The sequence below is a fragment of the Vigna unguiculata genome, chromosome 5, assembly GCF_004118075.2.
Source record: "Vigna unguiculata cultivar IT97K-499-35 chromosome 5, ASM411807v1, whole genome shotgun sequence".
NCBI lineage: Eukaryota > Viridiplantae > Streptophyta > Magnoliopsida > Fabales > Fabaceae > Vigna > Vigna unguiculata.
In genome coordinates, this window is record NC_040283.1 from 42,201,289 (window position 1) to 42,219,048 (window position 17,760).

General features: G+C 32.2%; 2 protein-coding genes across 3 annotated transcripts; one reads left to right on the forward strand and one right to left on the reverse strand.

The window, feature by feature from the left end:
- Positions 1 to 289: 289 nt before the first annotated feature.
- Positions 290 to 1,519, reverse strand: LOC114182980 (putative cyclin-A3-1). The gene has a single exon (XM_028069790.1). The coding sequence runs from the start codon at positions 1,339 to 1,341 to the stop codon at positions 358 to 360; it is 984 nt and encodes a 327-aa protein (XP_027925591.1). The 5' UTR covers positions 1,342 to 1,519; the 3' UTR covers positions 290 to 357.
- An 8,964-nt stretch (positions 1,520 to 10,483) lies between these two features.
- Positions 10,484 to 14,468, forward strand: LOC114184014 (cellulose synthase-like protein H1). 2 transcript variants are annotated; one of them, XM_028071238.1, is made up of 9 exons: positions 10,484 to 10,895; positions 11,025 to 11,349; positions 11,472 to 11,597; positions 12,193 to 12,309; positions 12,420 to 12,632; positions 12,741 to 12,858; positions 13,012 to 13,202; positions 13,292 to 13,642; positions 13,731 to 14,468. In XM_028071238.1, the coding sequence occupies exons 1-9, from the start codon at positions 10,636 to 10,638 to the stop codon at positions 14,262 to 14,264; spliced, it is 2,235 nt and encodes a 744-aa protein (XP_027927039.1). In that variant the 5' UTR covers positions 10,484 to 10,635; the 3' UTR covers positions 14,265 to 14,468. The 2 variants fall into 2 exon arrangements, with proteins under 2 accessions (XP_027927039.1, XP_027927040.1); XM_028071239.1 differs by having other exon boundaries at positions 10,486 to 10,895; positions 13,015 to 13,202.
- The last annotated feature ends 3,292 nt before the right edge of the window (positions 14,469 to 17,760 follow it).

The window sequence follows — 17,760 nt, forward strand, 5'->3', positions numbered from 1 at the left end:
ATATATATATATATATATATATAATTTGTTTAGATAAATAAATGTCAATGATAACAAAAAAAGAATGATGAAAACAAATATTAATAAATATCCCTACAGAATAGGGCATTTTCAATTCTGAACAAAAATTATAATGTTTAATGCCAAAGACGATTTTTCAAATGGTGACTTTGTTCGTATAAAATTCTAACCAATGAATTATACAATTTTGACTTCACCCTACTCCATAATTTTCCTAGTACATGCTATTGAAAATGTTCAGCAGTAACCATCAAAATTGCGTGTTGTGTTTCCTTCAAGCCTCAAGATGAACAATAAGCTGTACAATCTAAGATGTTAATTGAATCCTATGCATCTTTAAAGATCATCTTCAAAGTAACAATTGGGTATATAAGGAGGAGAAGACAGGTTTGCAATGCATTTGAACTTTTGCTGCTTGTACTTGACAGCTTCGAAGGATGCTGCCTTTCGTAACAAATACAGGTCATGCAAGATTTCGACACATTCTTTCAATTCAGCTGGTTTGTAACCTGAGCATTCACTCAAAGAATAACTCCATGGATGTACCTCAGGCGAGATGATAAATCTGGAAAGAAATACAGCAGATGCTGCCACAACAGAAGGCAAAAATCTCAAACAATCATAATCCAGCAAACTTAACTCAGCAAGATACTGACTCAAAAATTCAATCTGTGAATTTGGAGTCATTTCCTGATCAGAAGCAACATCAACAAACCTCCTGAGAAAGGTGTTCACAGTAGGATTTCCCATTTCAAACTTTAGTGACTGTAATATGTCAGCTTCCATCTTAACAACCTCTTCCTTGTCATATGTGTGATCGGTGATACTGCAAAAGTCGTCCACACAGGGTAGATCGATTTCCTCGTATTTGGATGCAATGAGCATGGAGGAAAAACCCAGCAACTGAAGTCTGGATTTAGTGACAGGATTAACAGACAAGAACCTGTCAATGTAAGAAACAGAGAGATGAAGAGTGTCCGGGAGAAGCTTGTACTCCTCACCCACTTCTACTAACCAATCCACCAAGATTCCTCTCATGGTTGGCGTAAACAGTTCCTGAACTTTCTCAATGTAGTCAACCATTGGTCTCCTCTTTTTCTGCATCTCCATTTCATGAAGATACTGGAAGACATCGGAAACAAGAGATTCACCTATATGGGGGGAAGAAGAGTGGGTGGCTGTGGGAGATGGCTTCTTGGCATCTTCCAATTTCTCTATGGGAGAATTTTGAGCGAAGGAAACCCTATGCCTTTTGGGGTGTTGTTTTTGGACCAAGACCATACTGTTTGCCTTTCTCTTTGAAGCGGCACGAGTCTCCATCTTCTTCCTTCGGTGGTGTGAATCTGAAAGAGAGGGAGAGAGAACAGAGAGATGGAAGAAGATGAGATTGGAGTTTTGGGTGAAGAAGAAAGATTGTTGACATGTTTATGTATAATGGGTAGACAATGCAAGGAAGGTTCGAAAATGAGATTGAAAATGAATCAGTGTGTCTGAAAATTTCGAGATTTGGCATCACTGAAAATTTAGGGTTTTCGTTTTGGTTCAAAATTCACATGTGTAATGTGGTATAGGTTTTGTTGAGGAATAGAAGAAAATCTTTACGCGGCGCGCTTCTTTCCCGCCTTCTGCTGGTAAATGTGAAAAGTAGAGAAATGTTTTATAGGTGGTGATATATATATCTTGTTTATTCTCTATTAAACTTTAAGAGAAAATTATTCATTAATTGGAAATATTTTAGGAAGATTGCATAATATTAATACTTATACTTTTTGTTCAAAAGATTCGTCTGTATCATTGAAAATTTTGAGTGTTAAAATTGTAAATCAAAATTGTAAATAAGAAATTGAAATAATTACTTCTACTGATATTGGAAAATTTTACAATTTTTCTATTCAACTATATGTAAATTGACTTTTATTTTAAATTAATGAATTTTTGAATATTTTATTTAAAATATAATTTAAATGTATTAAATTTTATTTTCTTTATCATATATAAAAATAAAAATAAAAAATCTATCATAAAGTAACATTAGTAATGTCTAGAGAAAAAATGTATACAATCAATCCTCGTTTATATAAAATATGAATAATGAAAAATCTTCAATTATATTGTCTAAAAATCAAATAATGGTTAAAGATAATTGTTTCAGTGTTGGTTGAAACAATAACTTTCACATACATTTTAATTAGCTGATGTTGAAAATAACTGAAAATAATCTTAATTAATGATTTTAAAAAAATCATGATTGACATAATGATGAACAAAAAAAAACCTAACTAATTAATTATTAAAGAAAAATAAATAAATTTTAACAATAACAACTAAAGAAAAACATCAATAGACATTAACTTAAAAGAAATCTTAACATTTGTGAAAACAAATATCAATCTTGATTAAGTTGACCAATGTGTCGATCTTAGATTTTAAAAATTAAAAGAGTAATCTAAACAAATTTTCTCAATGGTCTTCGTATTTAGAAGAGTTGAAAACATCTATTGACAACGTAGATACACATTGTCCAAGCAGATAGAGGTTTATGGTTGTCATTAGAAAATAAACACCAAATGAGTTTTGTACCAAATAATACACCAAGTACACGCTTTTCCATCAAATAATGAACATGAAGTAGAAATTAGACAACTAGTGAAAGACTTGTTCAGTGAGACAAACTTCACAAATAATTTACACATTATAAAGAAATATGAGAACCTTGCCAAGACAAAGTTCTAGTTGTCATCAACTGATACAATTACTTCTACATATGATATATGCACAAAGATTAATGCAAAAACAGATGACATGCAAATGGTGAACCTTCCAACATCTGCATTGTTTCCCTCAGCACCAGAAGTAGTGTGTTCCTTCTCTGTTACTTCAAACACACTATCTGAAAATGCATGATAGCTTCAGCATAGCACTCAAAAATCCAATAAACCATGCACACAAACAGAAATTGCCATCCAAACGCAAGTCCCTGGAAAAAAAGAAAAAAAATTAAGAACCATTTGTATTGTTTAGCATAGCATTTGTATTGCCATTAAAACTGGATTGGAAATTGAATCAAACCTGCGGAATGATATGGTGTTGATAATGATGCAATAAGCAATTAGACGACCAACATTTGTTGAATCTTATAATACACATTAGACCAGTGTGTTCATGCACCAAATAAAGAAATATACATAGACGAATGTGTTTATATATTGAGTAGATGAGTTTATTAATATACGGATTAAACGAGTTTAACAATATATATTAGATCAATCTGTCATACTATTTTGTATTTTTAGTAAATTTACTGTACATACTTCTACATAGTTTATCCTTTATATTTTAACAAAAAGTATTCTTTATATTTTTACACATTTTCTATCCTTTCTAATTTTATAAAATATATATTTAAATGTTTACATACATATTGACTCTTCAAATTTAAATAATTTTTTATGTTAATTCTAAACATACAACCAAACACTGATCTATATATAAAAGAGAAAATGATATTTCGACACAGGTGACATGTCAGTTACTTTTATATTTCAAAATTCAATGTTTTTTTTGTCTTAGCGAGTGTCGCACGTGAGTGGGAAAGAGGAGGGAACAGTTGTTCAATCACTTTTGGAAGAGAGAACAGAGAACCCAAGTGGAGCGACTTTGGCAGAGACAACCGCATTCGAACGACAACGTTGGGAGACAAAACTACCATTTCAGCGAATAGAGAACCAGTGTATAGCGACTTCAACGTTTTTCTTGGTTGAGAAATTATTAGGGCATTCACACCTTTGTGTTTTAATTGTTGGGAATCACTTTGGTGTTTCTCCGTGTGTTGTGGGGTGTAAGTTCAAACCATGACCTTTGAAGACAGAACTGCGAGAGAATCGCATCAGTTTGTGTTCTTCGTTTCATTGTTGCAATCGTACATGATTCCTGTTTTATCACACAGCCTAGGTCATTGACGCGTTTGTTACTCTTAAGGAAAAAAAAAATGTCATAACACCGGTCACAACCACACACACACGTGGAGAGCCATATGAAAATAAGTGGTGACCTGTGTTGGGTTTTTTGTACAATATGTGCATGCAGTGTTTTACAATTATGAGACACCATGTTCTATGCACCCAATATGAAACACAAAAATTACATTGGAGTCTTCATGGAGATGAAAATATAACATTGGAAACACTTTTAAGGAAAAAAAAATTATCACAACACTAGTCACACACATGTGGAGAGTCGTTGGGTTTTTTTACAATATATGTAGAGCTTTATAATTATGAGACACCATGTTCTATGTACCTAGTTTGGATCACAAAAATTAGATTGGAGTCCTCATGAAGAAGAAAATACTACATTGGGCTCACTCTTAAGGGAAAAAAAATTATCACAACACCAGTCACACACATGTGAGAAGCCATGTTAAAATAAGTGGGGACCTGTGTTGACTTTTTTGTACAATATGTGCAGAGTTTTACAATTACATGACACCATGTTCTATGTACCTAGTTTGGACGACAAAAATTACATTGGAGTCCTCATGAAGATGAAAATACTACATTAGATTCACTCTTAAGGGAAAAAAATTTGTCACAACACCAATCACACACATCTGGGGAGCCATGTGAAAATAAGTGGAGACCTGCGTTTGATTTTTTGTACAATATGTGCAAAGTTTTACAATTACGAGACACCATGTTCTATGTACCTAGTTTGGACCACAAAAATTACATTAGAGTCCTCATGAAGATGAAAATACTACATTAGATTCACTCTTAAGGGAAAAAAAATTGTCACAACACTAGTCACACACATGTAGGGAGCCATGTGAAAATAAGTGAGACCTGCATTGGATTTTTTGTACAATATGTGTAGAGTTTTACAATTACGAGACACCTTGTTCTATGTAACCAGTTTGGACCATAAAAATTACATTGGAGTCTTCATGGAGATGAAAATACTATATTGGATTCACTCTTAAGGGAAAAAAATTATCACACCACCAATCACACACATGTGAAAAGCCGTGTGAAAATAAGTGGAGAGTTGTTTTGGAGTTTTTGCACAACACTTTGGCAGCTTAGGAATTATGACCCACCATCACTAATGTAATATATATATATATATATATATATATATATATATATATATATATATATATATATATATATATATTAGATCGGCTCTGAAGCGTATATTAAATCGGTTTCGTAACCAATCTAATATACAACGATTAATATGTCTAAGAGATATTAGATCGGTTCTAAAACAATCGATCTAATACTTTAAACTAGAAAGGAAAAACATACATGCACTCACACTCCTTGTCTCAACTTGAATGCTTGAAATTTAATAGGCATACACAAAAATTAAAGAAAAATGAGCAATATAAATTACACAAAATAGAAAACAACTCCACAAAATTTCAGATTTTCATTCCCAAATCAAAATGAACACTAAAAAGAAAACCATTCCAAAAAATTAAACATTCATCTCAGCATCTCTATATGGTTTCAACAGGCCCTTAGCCTACCCCCAATCAACCCTAATCATCGTTGGAATAAACCAAAATCAAGAAAAGACAAAATAGATAAAAAGAGGGGAGGAGGGTTAGAGCAGCGGAGGCGCGAGCAGAGGCATGAAGAGAAGAGAAGAAAGCTTGGAGCTTAGGAGGCGATGGCGGTGTTAGGGCCCATGGGTGGCGACAACGTTAGTGAGCAAAGGTTATGACCAGTGGTGAGTAGCGGAGGCACGAGAGAGAAGAGGAAGAAGCTTATGCTTTTAGTGAACGAAGCGACAACGATAACGGTGGTGAGGAGCGACAACGAGGTCTGGTGGTGAGCAACGATAGCGAGAAAGAAGAGAAGTTATTGCGACAATGAAAAGAGTTTTCACGTTTTTGTTAAAATTGTGAAGTGTATTAGATCGGTTGAATTTTTAATTGATCTAATACGTGAATATTGAATCGGTTATATAAAGAACTGATTTTAAATTCACATATTAAATCGATTAAAAATTCAACCGATCTTATACATTTTCCAATATTTACAAGTTTTCTTTATATCAATTTTCACATAACCGATTTAATATCTGGTTCTAAAATATCATTTTTGCACTAATACATGTTCTATGAACCTAAAATAGACCATACAAATATCGTATTACATTCTGTCTTGAAAAAACAAAATCCCCAAACCAACAACCACAAATCATTCCATAGTGAAACACAATATGTTCTATATATAATTAAAATAGACCACATCCAACAATGATGATCAAACTTTGTTGGTGTAAATTTTTATTAAAAGGCAAAGACGACATTTCTGCACAATGTCGTACCTAACATATTGTTTAACAAATCTGAAATACAACGAATCCATTTTGCAGCCAACAATATTGCTTAATCTTATACATTCGTCATTTACAATTGGTGGAATAAATACATTCCATTTGAACACCATCGACAAACATTTCAATGACCTAAGCTATATGATAGAGTAAGAATCGTAGGCGATTGCAACAATGAACTGAAGAACACAGGCTGATGCAGTTCTCTTGCAGTTCTGTCTTCGAAGGTCGCGGTTCAAACTTACACCCCAGAACACCCAAAGATACACCAAAGCGATTCTCAAATTTCAAAACACATAGGCGGGAATGCCTAACAATTTCTCAACCAAGAAAAATGTTGAAGTCGTGAGGTACTGGTTCTCTGTTCGCTGAAACAACGGTTATGTCTCCCAACATTGCCGTTTGAATGCGGTTGTCTCTACCGATATTATTTTATTATTAATATTTTTTATTTTTATTTTTAATTACTCACCATTATAATTATTCAAGTAAAAAACAGGTCACAATCAACTACGAAGATGTTTTCAACTACGTTAAAAAGTCACCGTCATAAATCATTAGTAAAAAACAGCTCCATATATAATCAATTACGAAACTACGTTAAAAAGTCATCATAATAAATTATTTCAGTAAAAAACAGGTCCACAATCAATTACGAAGATGCTTTCAACTATGTTAAAAAGTCATCATAATAAATTATTTAACATATACTTAATGATTATTCTGCACTTTCATCTTTTTTTCTTCACAATTTAGGGGTCTCTTACACGTATGTACTTTCTGTTCAAACTTTCTATACCAAATCAAACTAACTCTCTTCTTTCGAAAGTTTAAAGTTAACTAATTTTTACTAGTAATAATAAGTTCATTTATATTTTTGAAATTATTTATTTATGCAATAGAAAAAATGAAAAAAAAAAACTACAATCAGTTATTACTATGCAAAATATACATGAATGACATTTGGTAAGTTAAAAAGTTAACCAGCAGAAAAAATTATGTTTATCAAGAAAATGCAACATTTTGCCAAAAATTAAATATTGCTAATTGGCTTTGAGAAATTTGTGAACTTTAGGTGGAATAGTTGTATTGGTAAAGTTTTGAGTGCTATGCTTACGCTATACATGACTCAAAAGGAAAACTCATCTTCTGATGTTAGAAAGTTTTTCAGAGTATTTCGGAGAATAGAATAATGAAGATTTTTTTTCCCATCTGAGTTGAATTTTTTTTTTTTTCGTTTTATACAAATAAGGAATCAAAATTATTTTTAAAAAAACTAATATATTAAAAATACAATAAGTTAAGTTAATAATATAGAGAAATATAAAATTATATTGTGAGATAAATTTATTTGATTACTATTTTATTTACAGTTGGTTTGTTAATTTGTTTGTTTTAATTGATTGGGGTGGAAAAAGAAATTTAAAATTTATTAATTGATGTAAATTTTATGAAATATTTTTTTAAAATTGCATGGAATGTGTAGATTATTTTTAGAATAAAGGAATATATAATTGATTCAAAATGTGTTGTTGAAGAAAATAAAAATTTGGTTGTAAAATTAGATTGTCAAATTAATTGTTTTTTTTTTCTTAAAATTTTATGACTTTTACTTAAATAATTAATTTTTTTAAAATAATGAATTTTAGTTTGATTAATTATACAATAGGATATGTGATTAAAAATTAATCTTTGAAAAATTTATAATTTAATATTTTAAAGTAATATATGTAAAGAAATATAGTTTGTATTAATTTGTTTGTTTGTGTTTTATTTTATTTTTTCATTATATATATGAATTACAGTAGAATTGAAATTTATAAAGTATAAGTGAATAGGAAATATTTTTACCGAATGAAAATCATTACAGTTACTCTAATTGATATAATTAAAAAAAATAGATAGAATTAAAAATAGATATTTAAATTTTGTATCCCATATATCTATATTTAATCAAGGATCTTTTAATCAACTTTTTTTCTTCCCCATTAGAAAGAACGAAAAAAAAATTATCAACTCAGAATTCGATCTTTTAGAAATTAAGTTTTGATCAATTTTCTTTTCTGATTGAAATATACACAACGCATGTCAAAATTTGATTTCTAAAAGACCAAATTTTGACCTAGTTTTCAAAATTATGCTAAATTGATATATATTAGGAACAGTTATCTGGGTAATTATTTTGGGAAAGTGTGCTAGATGGAAAAAATTCGAATAATGAATAATGAACTGACAAATGCATCAACTTGCAAAATATTACAAAAATGTCCCAATCAGGGTCATGATGCTTTTTACAGCTCCAATATAAATTATTATTTTATTTATATTTTTTATTAGATACTTAATAGATATTTTAAATGTTTATTCAATATCATTTTTTAATTGATTTTGTTCTTAATTATTCAGTACTTATTTTATTTAAAAATAATTGGAATAGTTTTTTAACTGTTTTTGTTTTTAATTAATTCAGTTTATGTTTTATTTAAAAAGAGTTGATATACTGTTTTTTTAAAGCTGATTTTGACACGGTTTAAAATGGGATCACGTGTCATAATTTAGTTGTTTCTAAAATTTTATTTAGGGTGAAATTCAAATTAATGATACGTGCTTATTTTTTAAATGATATCACACTAATTTAATTAAAAAGACTATATTAAATATTTTTAAAGAAGTTGATACAAAAACTCCTTTTAAAAAAAATGGAAACAATTAAAAATTTATATTGAATAAATCTTCAATTTTTTAGAAAATAATAAGTCTTTTTATTGCTATTATGATTTTAATATAATATTTAATTATGAAAAACACATATAAAAGGAGTGTAGGTAGAAAAGGTGGTGTTGTGGAATATTTTCTCATTCCGGAATCTTAAACATTATACAAGAAGACGTATTTGGAACATGAAAGTTCGCTTTCGATTGGTTAAAGTTGTTTTCCTGATTGGAATTTTGTTACCCCATTTCTCTATCACCAAAGCTCCCTTCTTTTTAGGTGCTGTTTTTCTTTTGGTCCAATTACTAATTTGACTTTTAATTCGTTTTGTGTTGTCTTTCTTTTGGTTCGATTATTATTTTGGCTTGATTTATTTAAATATTAAGTGCCAAAATTTAGATATTTTTTATTTTTTATTTTTCTTCTTTCCTTTTCACTTCCCTTCACTTTTCATTATCTCTCTCCACTCTACAATTATGAATATTAAAATAATATTGCTAAATTCAATTTGATCGAGTCTTTTCAAGTTTAGGATTTAGAGCGATTAACCTTATATTTGAAAGGTGGAGAAAAAACACAAGATTGTGAAGAAAGATGATAGAAATTGAAAGAAAGTAGAGGAAAATGAAGAAAGAAAAAAAAATGAAAAAGAAAACAGGAAAAGTAAAAGAGTTTTAAAATAAGAATAAGAACTCAATTGAATACAACAATTTATAAATCAATGATTATTTTCACTTTTTTTCTGGAAGGATAAAACTTCCCGTCAATCAATTATCCCCGTAAAACATTGTTAAGTAACACTAATCTTCTTTATATATAAAGATTTACAAAGTTTTTTCTCTTGTACTTTTAACACAACTCATAACTTTTATACTTTAAGATAATCACCCACCTCTATTATCTTTTAATAAATATTGTTCGTATCTTTTATATTATTTTTTTGTAAAGGCCGACTTACTTCTTTATTTTAAAATTAAAATTTAAAATTTAAAATATTAAAGAATAGTTCATAAATTGAATTTAAAGTATTTTAGTTTTAAAGGATCTTATTTCTTAAAAGACAATTAATATTAATAGAAAAAAATCAATAGAAAAGAAATATATTATTGATGTTGACAATTTTTTTGTATTAATGTCAGCTGAAAATAAAACTACACATTAAATATGATAGTGCCAAAAACCTAACTATCATTAACTGTAATTTTAACTTTAATGAAATTACACTACAATTATTAGAAAAATACAATATTGAATCTTTCCGAGTCGATGATGTTCCAACCACATAAAATAATATAAAAGAAAAGTATAAATTTAATACAGAAATTACAATTTTTAAAACTTTTATAAATTCTTAGAATTTAAATTAAAATTATCGCATAAAAGATAGTAAAACATACAAGGGATGAATTTCCTTTTAAAATTTTTTTTGAGCGTTGACAAGTCTAACATGGCTCAGTTCCTCAAACACCGCGTGTTTAAGAAGAGTAGCCTTATCTGTGAATGGCAGAAAATTATAGAAAGTGCAGAGGTTGCTCTAGTTTTCTTGCTATTTGCTGAATGACGAACCAAGAAGATGATGGTCCTCTCTATGAAAAAGTTTGGTTCAAACGCAGATATCAAAGAGTTATGGACACCTTCATTTTACTCCTCCTTCTCTTGCTTCTTAGTTATCGTCTTTTCTCACACAACAACTTCACTATCCCATGGATCCTTGCTTTCATATGCGAATCCTGGTTCACCTTCACTTGGATTATCATTCTCAGCACCAAGTGGACCCCTGCACTCACCATAACCCACCCAGATCGTCTCTTGCAAAGGTATCAACTTCATGTCTTCATCATAATAACTAAGTCATAGCAAAACTATAATATTAGATGCTTCTTCTTGTTTAATGCTTATTATTTAAGTATGCATGCATCTTTTCATTTCTTACACTTCATCCACAGGGTACCTGAACTTCCACGAATAGATTTGTTTGTGACAACAGCAGATCCTGTTCTTGAACCACCCATCATCACAGCCAACACTGTGTTATCTCTTCTAGCACTTGATTATCCCACCAACAAACTGGCTTGCTATGTTTCTGATGATGGTTGTTCCCCTCTTACCTACTATGGTCTTGTGGAAGCTTCCAAATTCGCTAAGTTTTGGGTACCTTTCTGTAAGAAGAACAATATCCAACTGAGAACACCCTTCAGCTACTTCTCCAGTGTTGCCACCACCAACAGTGAACACTCGCCAGAATTCAAGCAAGAATGGTCACGAATGAAGGTAACTATACAGTATTGTTATTCCTCTTCGATGAATGAATGATGTCACATCAGATCCATATCCTAGATAAGTTCTACTGTTCAAGTCTCTAGAACATGAGCCGCAAAGTACTGTAACTGCAGGATATGTATGACAATCTTAGCCGAAAAATTCAAGATGTGACAAGGAAACAAATTCCACTGGAACTTGATGGAGAATTCGCAGTTTTCTCTAATACAGAACGAAGAAACCATCCATCCATAATTAAGGTAACATATAACTAAACATATATTTATGCATCTAACGAGATAGAGATAGGATACATATGATGTAAAATTCTCGTGATAAAATATAAACATATAATTACAATTCTACAAATCCAAATAACTAAACATACTTGTTAGACTTTACCGAAAAAAAAAAACGATATAAATTATTTATAATAAAAATAGTATTTTTAATCTATACAGTCGTTTTCTGAAAATCACTCATATAAAGAGTTTTCAATTTTGAATGTAAAATTTGTACGTTTCTGTAGTATTATACATGTATGTGGGGTATATCATTCATATAAAGAAAACTTTTCAATTTTGAAAATAATGTTTGTAACTTTCTGTATTATACATGTATGTGGGGTATAGTTGTATTGGATTTTCACAAACCGTTAAATACAGTGACGCGCTCTTCATCTTTTCTTTATCAAATATCTCTCTTTCATGTCTTTTGTTTCCAAAACTACAAACAATCAAATTATTTACATATGTACTTTTATATGAACATGCTTATCTTTTTGCCACAGTTATACTGATGATAAAAGGAACAAGAAAACCACTAAAAAGACTTATTTAAAATGTGTATGCACAGGTTATATTGGAGAATAAGGATGGTGTTTCTGATGGACTGCCTCACTTAATATACGTATCTAGAGAGAAGAAGCCACATCAAACACATAATTACAAAGCTGGAGCCATGAATGTGTTGGTAATGTTTTTAACTAAGATTTTGTCCTGGAAGAAGTTAAAAGTAATGACCCAACTCAATTTATTTTGAATTAATGACTCACGTGGTCTCGTCATTCTTATTATGTGCAGACAAGAGTGTCCGGATTGATGACCAATGCCCCTTTTATGTTGAACGTAGACTGTGACATGTTTGTGAACAATCCCAAGATTGTTCTACATGCACTAAGCATTTTTATGGATTCACAAAAGGGGAAAGAGGTTGCTTTCATTCAATGTTTCCAACAATTCTACGATGGAATAAAAAACGACCCTTTTGGAAATCAGTGGGTGGCTGTATTTGAGGTGTTTTTCTCAGATTTAAATGAAGCTCTAAGCTTTCTCTTCTCAAGTAAATTTTATCAAAAAGCGATCTTCGTGAACCAACATTTTCTTGTTTAATTTCTAATGTAGTACATGATGCGGGGCATGACGGGACTTCAAGGACCCCACTATTCAGGAACTAACGCATTCCACAGAAGAAATGTTATTTACGGTCTTTACCCCGAAGAAATCGAAATTGGCAGAAAAGGTCTTTCCTTCTCGTAAATACACGAAATTGTCTCATTCATAGTATATTTTCATGATCCAAATTTTCAGACGTACCCCTATGTAAAAAAAGTTAATTTACATTGTGCTTATTAATAGTTGATTCTCATATATATGACTTTTTTTTATTCTTTAGCAGGAAAATTGGGTGAAAAGAAATTACTAACACAGCAATTTGGAAGTTCAAAGGAGTTTATAAAATCAGCAGATCATGCTTTGGATTGGAAAACAAACTTTCATAATGATAGCAGTCCTTCAGATTGTATTGAGGCAGCAATTAAAGTTGCTGGATGTGAGTATGAATGTGGTACTTGGTGGGGTGAAAAGGTACAAAGACTAAGCAAAATTACTTTCCAAACTTTTTTATCTTTGAAAAATTTAAATTTTTGTTAACAAGCTTTCTGGGGAACTTTTAGATTGGATGGCTTTATGGATCAATCGTAGAAGATGTACCAACAGGGTTGAGCATTCATAGAAGAGGTTGGAGATCAGAGTGTTGTACCCCAGATCCAATTGCCTTCACAGGGTGTGCTCCAAGAGGATTACTCTCTACAATGGTGCAACAAAAGAGATGGACCACAGGTCTCACTGAATGCTTCTTTGGAAAGCATTCTCCTATTATGGGAATGATCTTTGGTAAGACCCAATTCAGGGCAGGTTTATCTTATTCTTGGCTCACCAATTGGGGTTTGCGTAGTGTATTTGAAGTTTGTTATGCACTCCTACCACCATATTGTATAATCACCGATACCAGTATCTTTCCAAAGGTTAGTTCATACATAAAATTTCATCAGCAGGGTTATAGCATTCACTATATAGATGATTCAGAGTTACTTACTCATTGTTTTATTCCAGGGACCTGGTCTGTGGATTCCAATTGCTCTTTTGGTGATTTACAGCGTACACACTCTTTTAGAGTACCTTAAAATTGGGTTGTCCATCAGATATTGGTGGAATAATCAGAGAATGAGCATAATAACAACCACAACTGCATGGTTTATTGGGTTTTTGAGTGCCATGGTTAAGCTAGCAGGGATATCAGATAATGTGTTTGAAATAACAGAGAAGGAACTCTCAAGTTCTGATGCTGATGGAAACGATGGAGATGCTGGAAGGTTCACATTCGATGAGTCTCCAGTTTTTGTGGTAGGCACCACCATTTTGTTGGTGCAATTGGGAGCCATGCTGATAAGGTTTTTGAGGTTGCAACCAACTCATAGTGAAAATGGTTGTGGAATAGGGGAGTTCATATCTAGCACATATGTGGTTGTGTGTTACTTTCCGTACCTGAAAGGATTGTTTGGCAGTGGAAGACATGGGATTCCACTGTCCACCATGTGCAAGTCAGCAATCTTGGCTTTCGTCTTTGTAAATTTCTGTAGAAAGTAACTTTACATGAATCTTCAGTGGCCATTGTTTTTGTCTTTAGTTGTATTTAGGTGTTGTGTGTGATTGTTATTACCGATTGAAAGGTGACAAATAATTTGGAGAATACCATCACTTCTTCAGCTTCTACACCAACCATATTGTATGATGAATGTCAAATCTTCACCATTCATTATTCAAGATTATAAATTATCATTTATATTATAACTACAATTTTATTGTACCTAAATATAGTGATGTTACAGTATTATTAGTCAAATAAGACTTACTTATAATATGCTTTTAATTTAATTGACATAATTTATTATTATGATAATTTATTACTTATAACTGGTTAATGTTAAATTTAATATTTATTTTGTATGAAAGTTAGAAATTGAATTGGTATCCGCATAATAAAAGTTGGAAAAGGAACTGGTATCCAATTATATACTACTACTGTAATTATAATTTTGGATTTTACAATTCATAGATATTCCGGAGAACAATTTATCAACCGACAAAATCAAAAGAAAATGCTATTTTTGTGCCTACTGAAGTAATCTATTAAAGTTTTTCTTTCCATGATTTGAGTATCAAAAATTAACTTTTGTTAGAATATGTGTTTCTCATTCAATTTCTAATACCACACGTTACTTAAGCATTAATTATTAATTGTTTACTGCTTCAGTTTTGAAGACTCTTCATATGGTCTATTTACTAGTGCAGTTTATGAAGACTCTTCATATGGCCTATTAATTGGTTCAGTTTTGAAGCCTATAAATAACATCTCCATGACTTGAAAAAATATAGAAAAACATTTACAGAGACACACTTTGTAATATACACCTGAGTGTATTTTTGGTGAGGATTTTTGTTCCCATTCAAGAGCTTTGTACTCTTTTTCGTAGTGGAACTTTGTTTATTATCGTCCCGTGATTTTTCCTCTTACATTCAAAAGAGATTTTCCACGTAAATCCTTGTGTGTTATTTCTCTTGCTCTTTTATTTGCTTCTCTTTAATTTCCAATTGTCACGATCATGTGCTTCTGCCTGCATGCTATGATACCATAACAACTTTTGTTCTTTTAAATAATAATTCAACACTTACAAACTTTTTCGTAATATAAGAAAGAATAAAATAATAGTAATAAAAATTCTCTAGATTAAAATTAGCTTTTGTTCTAATACATAATATCTTAACACAAACTTTTCCGTAATTTTTTTTTATCGACAAAGAATTAAATTAAATTAATAATAGAGCACTTGAGGGGTGTTCTAACCCATTTACAAAAAGATGAGAGAAAGATGCACTGCATCTCCAAAACTATGCTTCTACAATATCTGGCAGAACAATTAAACTGGACTTTCAATGCTAGAGTTATGCCTTCCCAACGTCAAGCTGGGTAGGAATCATAAGATTAACCACCCATATCGCACCTTCCCCAACCAGTCTACAAGATTACACAGAAAGTGAATACAAAACCAAGTATGCATGGTTCGTTGCGCTCTCGAGACTATGTTCTCTTGGTTATTACGGAGTAACCAAAGAAGTGTGCAAAATCACTGATGAAGAGCTCATTGCTTTAGACATGGGAATCCTTTTCATGCTCACCTGACAACTTAAACACAGAAAGCATCATATCATAGAGATTTTAAACACACAATAGGAGCGAAGTACCAGTCACTATATGAAAACTTTACCGAAAGAATTTTATGTTTCAACCAAGCCCAAGCGTTAACTTGAGCAAGACTAAAAATCTCTTCAGTGTCAACTTTCTTTTGCTTAAAGATCACCTCATTCCTATGTCTCCAAATTTTCCCAACTATAGCCAGCCACATTCCTTTCCACATTGTGTTTTGCCTAGTGTTCAAGCTACTCATATGAAAGTGTTGAAAGTGTATCCTAGCTTGGTTGTGATGCACTGAGCTCACCCCTATCCAGCTATCAAATATTTTCCACACCTTTTGAGACATTGAACAAGAGAAAAATAGGTGTGATGCACTCTCTTCACAATCTAGGCAAAACTCACACAAAGAGTGTTGTAATTGGACTCCCTTCACCGATAATTTATCCTTTGTCGGTAACTTATCCAAGAGTAGCCTCCACCCAAATAATTGTGCCTTCGAAATCACTCTTATACTCCATAACTCTGTGAACACCTTGTCGCTTTCCCCTTCGGAGCTACCTATCAACTTCATATATGCAGACCTTACAGTGTATGCTCCTTCTGCGGTTTCCTTCCAACTCCAAGTATCCAGATTCCCTTTCCTAAATGTACGACTATTAATTAGCTGATAGAGTTGTGCTTCCATAGCTTGCTCCCAAACACGTCTTTGTCTCCTCCATACCAATTCCCAAACACATGTGTTGTCGACCTAATGTCCTACTCTAGTTATGGGACTTTGTTTACTTTCTGAGATTAGATATAACCTATGGAACCTTGAGCTAAGTAGTGCATCCCCCACCCAAAGATCTTCCCAAAATAGTACTTTGTCCCCTTCTCCTATCACCCAATCTTTACAGTTTTCAAACCATGCTCCTTGTGTTGAGCTTCCACAAACCTTATGGATGTCTTTCCACCACCTTGAAGCAGACTTCGGGATGACAATTTCATTAAGGTTCCCCCATGACCCATATTTTGATTCTAGCACCTCTCTCCACAGGCCTTTGTCCTCCATGCCTAATCTCCACTTCCATTTTGCTAGAAGTGCTATATTGAAGTTCCTAATTTCTCTTATTCTCAAACCTCCTTCCTCCTTTGGTTTGCATATGTTTTCCCATTGAACCTAGGCTATTTTCCTATCCTCAATGCTCCAACCACATAGAAAGTTCCTTTGGATTTTCTTTAACTCATCACACACGCATTTAGGTGCTTTAAAGAAGGATAGATAGTACAACGGTAGTGCTGATATTATTGATTTGATAAGGCAAACCCGACCAGTCATAGACAAGAGTTTACCTTTCCAACTTGATAGCCTACTTTTGACTTTGCTGACAATTGTTTGCCAAAACTGTTTCTTCCTTGGGTCCCCCCCAATTGGCAAACCTAGGTACAAGAATGGGATTTTCATATGCTTACAGTTCAGAATGCTGGAGAGGTTGTTTAAATGAATGGCGTCTAAACCTAGCCCCCCAATACTAGTTTTGCAGAAGTTAACCCTAAGACCAGACGCCAATTTGAAACATCTTAAAATGGCTTTTATTACATAAGCGCTACGAGTAGTTCCATCAAAAATGAATAACGTGTCATCAGCGAACTGTAATAACCCCACTTTAGTCCCTTGAGTACCTACTAGAACTCCACAATACAGACCTTTCTTGACAGCTTGTCTTACCAGCCCTACTAAGCCCTCTGCTACAATGAGAAATAGGAATGGTGCCATAGGGTCTCCTTGTCTAAGACCCCTAGTTGGGACAAACTCTTTGGTAGGGTTTCCATTCACCAGCACTGACACTGAGGATGATTCCATACATTCCTTGATCCATCGAATCCACTTTTGGCAAAACCCGAGTCTAG